The sequence below is a fragment of the Ranitomeya variabilis genome, chromosome 3 (assembly GCF_051348905.1).
Source record: "Ranitomeya variabilis isolate aRanVar5 chromosome 3, aRanVar5.hap1, whole genome shotgun sequence".
In the NCBI taxonomy this organism is placed as follows: domain Eukaryota; kingdom Metazoa; phylum Chordata; class Amphibia; order Anura; family Dendrobatidae; genus Ranitomeya; species Ranitomeya variabilis.
In genome coordinates, this window is record NC_135234.1 from 730,066,744 (window position 1) to 730,072,990 (window position 6,247).

Below are 6,247 nucleotides of genomic sequence, written 5' to 3' on the forward strand. Positions count from 1 at the left end.
ACCATACCAAGCGGGTCTTTAATTACCGGCTTACTAGAGCACGAAGAGTAGTGGAGTGTTCCTTTGGCATATTGACGGCGAAGTGGCGAGTTCTGCTGACGGCTATCAAGCTGAAAACAACAACTATAGACGAGGTAGTTAAAGCCTGTGTGGTGCTCCACAACTTTGTCCTGTCAAAGGAGCCCGTTTCTTTGGATGATGAAGAGTTGGAGACCACCTTGTGGGACTACCGCAGCAGCTCGGTTCGCTCTACAAGTTCAGTTACAAGGATGAGGGACCAGTTTGCCGATTATTTTGTCTCACCTGTCGGGCGGATCCCGTGGCAAGACATGATTGTGTAACCTGTTTCCCATGTGTAACCTGTTTCCCATGTGTTTTGGTTATGTAAAAAAAGTGTTTCTGCCCCCCCCCCCAAAAAAAAGGCCCAAAAGCGTGGTTTTCTTGCTAGTAAAACCATTATGTTATACCCTTTACATGTCTGGTGTTTGTTTTTATTAAACCTTTTTTTATTATATTACCTTAATAAATCCACACACACACAAAGAGTAGAATTGTAATCCGAATTTTATTTTAACTCTTTTTTTTTTTTTTTTTTTTTTGTTTTGCAAAAAAAATATATATATATTTTCCAACATTTTTATAGAAAAATTAGAACATTTTTTAGAATCTTATTTACACACTTTACAAATTTTCAAAGTGTTGGGTGGAGATATGAGAGGAGGATGTGCCGGAAGGTTGGACCACGTCGATAGGTGGGGAAACCCTACTTGTTTGGGGTGCAGTGGAAGTGGGGGTTAAACCAAGAGGCTGACCAGAGGGGGGTGGTGTTGGGGTAGGTGGAAGAGAAAAGTTCAGTAAGGAAAACATTGGGGAAGTAATTTGGTCTAGGGGCCGGGATTGTTGTGGGGACTGGGTCGGGTATTGTGACTGGGTAGGGTAGTGGGAGTGGCGTGGGGTTTGGTAATGGTGCTGGTGTGGGGATTGGAGCTGGGTTTGGTAATGCTGCTGGTGTGGGTATTGGGGCTGGGTTTGGTAATGGGGGGTATGGTGTGGAAATGGGGCCTGGTGTGGAATTGGAGTGGAGGTGCGGTGAGGTGTGTGGGTCGATTCATTAATGGCCTGCAGTGCAGCATTATGGCAGGTATTCATTACCCGCATCTGTTGCTCAAAAGAAAGCTTCTCCATGCTCATGAGCATGGATTGGAAAAAAAGGTTGGCCGGATCGGGACTTACAGCTGAATGCAGCCTATCCAAGCGACTGCTGGTTTCCTGGCTTGTTTCACTGATGCGTGATTGCACCATGTTGAAACCAGCAGTCACTTGCTCTCCCAAAATTTTGAAAGAGCCTTGGAAGGATGCATTCAGGTGTAAGAACTCAGGAGCATAGCTCCTTTCCTGACCCCTCTGGCGCTGCCGCCACGAACCTAATGGTGGTGTCGAGGTGGCAGGATCAGAGGGGTGGGGTAAAGGGAACGCTAACTGTTCAGCATCAGATGCGAGCAATGAAGCCTGCAATAATGCTCCACTGCTTGGGGCGGATGAAGTGGAGGGGACAGAGGGGTCAGAGGAGAGGACAGAGGGGTCAGAGGAGGGGACAGAGGTGTGGGGCCTACCGACGTGGCCCTCAGTGGCGGACTCAGGAGGGATCGCTTCAGAGGGCGCAGAGGAAGATGCAGGCGCCCGGTGGCTGGAGAAGGTGCTGTGAAAGAAAAAACAAAAGAAATTAATACATTGGAATGAAAAAGCCCTGACTGAAAGCAAACTAAGTAGACAGGTTAACATGGTTATAATTGGGCTGTAGAATACTTACACTCTGCTTAGCATGGTTCGCCTCAGGAAGGAGAGGGCCTGGCCATATTTATATCTGCTCCTCTTCCTTCCTGCAGAGCCACTCGGGGCCTTCATCTCATCATTGAATTCCCTCTTAAAGCGATCCCTCAGTGACCGCCACCGCTTCCTAACCTTTCCAACTGTGAAGACAAGAATCAAAAGAAAAAACAAAAAATTGGTAAATGCAATACATTACAGTCAGCTCAAAACATCACTGGAAAGTGAATACTTACCTAGTTTGCTCTGCTGCTGAGGATGAAGGCTCTCCCGCCTTGGAAACAGGGTGCGACACACTTCGTCCCAGAGCCGACGGGTGACACCGGTATCTGCATGCCTGCGGTCAGCCATGTTCCACAGCGGCTCCCGCTCACGAACCTCCTCGATGAGACAGTCTACATCAATGTCATCATCATCATCATCCTCCTCTTCTGCGGGAGCACGCTGTGAAGCCTGTGTCAAAAAAAAAAAAAAAAAAAGGAAAACAAACAAATTAGTACACTGAAATACTAAAGTACCAATAGAATCCCCCTCCCCCCCCAAAAAAAAACTCACTGATGGCCGACCGTGGCGACGAGTCCGCCGACTCTGGGACTGTCTGGGAGAGCCTTCAGCGGCAGCAGCAGGAGCAGCAGCAGCAGCCTGAAATGAAGGAAACAAATTCTCAGTTAAGGTAGGCAGGTGTTTAGTAATCTGTTTTGTGTATGGTGCAGTGTGATGTGCGAAGCAACTGTTTCACCACTACTTACACTTGGTTCCTCCTCCACTTGCATCTCTCCACCCGTCTCGCCCCCTTCTGACAGCTCCTCATCTGATTCAGCTTCCTGTTGAAACATAATGTATGCATGTAGTTATCCATAAAAATTTAATTTAAAGAAATTTAAAAAAAAAAAAAAATTTTGTGTTAACTTACCGATACACGCTGTTGCTGTGGAGGAGGGCTGTCAGAAGAGGACATCGTTTTGTGGTCCTGGTGGGCAGCGGCTGTGTCCTGGTGGGCAGCGGCTGTGTCCTGGTGGGCAGCGGCTGTGTCCTGGTGGGCAGCGGCTGTGTCCTGGTGGTTCTGTAAGTTAAAGACACACTTGCAATCTGCTCGACACATTGAAGTAGCAGATTGGGGTCTTCAAAACTTACTTCTAGCTCTTTAGCTGTGGTCCTGGTGGGCAGCGGCTGTGTCCTGGTGGGCAGTGGCTGTGTCCTGGTGGGCAGCGGCTGTGTCCTGGTGGGCAGCGGCTGTGTCCTGGTGGTTCTGTAAGTTAAAGACACACTTGCAATCTGCTCGACACATTGAAGTAGCAGATTGGGGTCTTCAAAACTTACTTCTAGCTCTTTAGCTGTGGTCCTGGTGGGCAGCGGCTGTGTCCTGGTGGGCAGTGGCTGTGTCCTGGTGGGCAGCGGCTGTGTCCTGGTGGGCAGCGGCTGTGTCCTGGTGGTTCTGTAAGTTAAAGACACACTTGCAATCTGCTCGACACATTGAAGTAGCAGATTGGGGTCTTCAAAACTTACTTCTAGCTCTTTAGCTGTGGTCCTGGTGGGCAGCGGCTGTGTCCTGGTGGGCAGTGGCTGTGTCCTGGTGGGCAGCGGCTGTGTCCTGGTGGGCAGCGGCTGTGTCCTGGTGGTTCTGTAAGTTAAAGACACACTTGCAATCTGCTCGACACATTGAAGTAGCAGATTGGGGTCTTCAAAACTTACTTCTAGCTCTTTAGCTGTGGTCCTGGTGGGCAGCGGCTGTGTCCTGGTGGGCAGTGGCTGTGTCCTGGTGGGCAGCGGCTGTGTCCTGGTGGGCAGCGGCTGTGTCCTGGTGGTTCTGTAAGTTAAAGACACACTTGCAATCTGCTCGACACATTGAAGTAGCAGATTGGGGTCTTCAAAACTTACTTCTAGCTCTTTAGCTGTGGTCCTGGTGGGCAGCGGCTGTGTCCTGGTGGGCAGCGGCTGCGGTCCTGGTTTATCTGTTATATGTATAATGGATCTATAGTTAGACCACCCCCTGAACTAGGTAATGTTCAATGATAAACACCCTACTAAAATGATGTCAGAAATGTTCATACAGGTGAACACCAAAACCCCCCCAAAAAGTTGCACGTTATACCATTCATTTCCATGTCCCAAAAAACAAAATTTTTTAATGTTAACACCATGAAAAAATATATTTGACACATTTTATTTAAAATAAATAACCTCTCCCCCCCCCAAAAAAAAAAAAAAATACTTTACAGGTTAACCTTTATTAAAAAAAATGAGCCCTCAACCAACCCTGTATTGCATGTGTAACCATTGGTACATACACCAGTTTTAAATTTACCTTTATGAAATAATACTACGGACATTTTTTTAATAAACATTTTATTATAATTTTTTTTTTGCACTTTTTTTTTTAAAAATCACAAGGAGCTGACATGCTCTTTATTTTAAATACAAGTACTTCAACTGCAAATGGTTATAACTGTAATAAAAAAAAATTCAACACTTTTATTAAATAGAAAAACCCCACACTCACACATTCAAACCACAAGCTGCACACCGCTAGACTTTTTTAAAAAACACATCAGATTTAAAAAAAAAAAAAAAAAATTTAAACCACATGCTGCACAGACCACTATACAGTCAATACATCAGAAAAAGGCAAATAACCAATTATACAGCATGGACAAATGCACATGCCATCAACAAGACGTACCCAAAAAACATGCATGGTATGTGTCCACATTCAGGATCGCATCAGAATTTGGGCAGGATTTCCCATCAGTATTTGTAAGCCAAAACCAGGAGTGTAAAAATTAGGTAAAGTATAATACGAAAACAGGCACACTTTTGCTTTTATCACCCACTCCTGGTTTTGGCGTACAAATACTGATGGAAAATCCTGACCACATCCTGATGCAATCCTGCACATGGACACACCCTCCCACATGAACAGGCATAAAATTGGCAAAGGCATAATATGGTGCAGGCACATGGTACAAAAGCACACAGCCGTCCAAAAATGCACACATACACATGCACGCACATAGCTTTATGCAAATACACATATGTACAACAAAGGCAGAAAGGTGAAACCAATCAGAAGACGCATACACACACACACATACAAAAGGCTGACAATCCTTTGGCTGAAGCAGCAGGTCTTCACAGTGGCTGGCATCATGGTGGATCTGGACTCTAGCATGGCACTGGCTGGTGCAGGACGATGGCAGGCCTCAGGTTCTCTTCAGGTTTTAAGCTCTTGCTGTAGTCAGTAGTACCTCATACACACAGAAATGCACAGGCACACAGATGCACACTAAAATTGCAATACTCACACTGGCTATGGTGGCTGGAGTCTTGTAGCAGGATGTCTGGAGTCTTGTGGCAGGATGGCTGGAGTCTTGTGGCAGGATGGCTGGAGTCTTGTGGCAGGCTGGCTGCAGTCTTGTGACAGGCTGGCTGGGGTCTTGTGCTTGGCTGGGGTCTTGTGGCAGGCTGGCTCTTGCTGGCAGGCTTCTTTGCTTCTCTGTGTCTTGCTGGCATATGTGGGGTTCAAGGCCCAGGCCAGGTTTATATAGATTTGGGGGTGTCTGACCAATTGGCAACAAAATACTTCTTCTGAGCATGCTCAGTGTAAAAAAAACGTATTGCAGCGCTGCATTGCGTCGTACGACGTGTCCCGACGCATCCGTCGCTCATAGGCTTCCATTGCAGCCAACGACGTATGCCGCAGGATGCGTCGCGACACGTTTTTTAGGCGGAGACAAAAAACGTTACAATCTACGTTTTTTTGAGACGACGTGTCGCCAAATTTCGACGCATCCGTCGTAAAACGTACACGACGTATGCCAATCCGTCGCCATACGTCGCCAATACAAGTCTATGGGAAAAAAACGCATCCAGCAAAAAGTTTTGCTGGATGCGTTTTTTCTGAAAAAAGACGTTTTGAAACGTAATGCAGTTAACGCTAGTGTGAAAGTAGCCTAAGGGTTAAAATTTGACTAGTGATTTCTCGTTTTTCCATCAAAATGTACAAAATCACTTTTATTTTATAGGGACCACCTAACATTTGAAGTCACTTTGAGGAGTCTACATGATAGAAAATACCCATGGGTCACACCATTCTATAAACTGCACCTCTCAAGGTGCTCAAAACCACATTCAAGTAGTTTATTAACTCTTCAGGTGCCTCAAATGAATTTTTGGAATGTGGGAAAAAAATGAACATTTAACTTTTTCACAAAAAATTTACTTTAGACCCCAAAATTTGTTGTGCTGTTAGGTGGGATTCTCCCACTGCACGGGGTAGATCCCAAGCCTTGTCTGCCTCTGCGGTTTCCCATTTTGATCCAGCCGCAGTAGGGGCTGCTCAGCAAAGTCGTCGGTCTCAGCATCTTGCTCAGACTCGGGCTGTTTGCTTTGTTATGGCTGGCCTTCCAGCCAATGCTATAGT

The 6,247-nt window shown here is 46.2% G+C and overlaps 1 protein-coding gene across 1 annotated transcript; it reads right to left on the reverse strand.

Moving 5' to 3' along the window:
* Positions 1-385: 385 nt before the first annotated feature.
* Positions 386-4,038, reverse strand: LOC143817210 (uncharacterized). The gene is made up of 6 exons (XM_077298420.1): positions 2,741-4,038; positions 2,577-2,651; positions 2,383-2,469; positions 2,064-2,280; positions 1,811-1,970; positions 386-1,699 (listed from the first exon to the last, which is right to left on the reverse strand). Exons 1-6 carry the CDS (start codon positions 2,927-2,929, stop codon positions 682-684), a joined length of 1,746 nt encoding a protein of 581 aa, XP_077154535.1. The 5' UTR covers positions 2,930-4,038; the 3' UTR covers positions 386-681.
* Between the last annotated feature and the right edge of the window lie 2,209 nt (positions 4,039-6,247).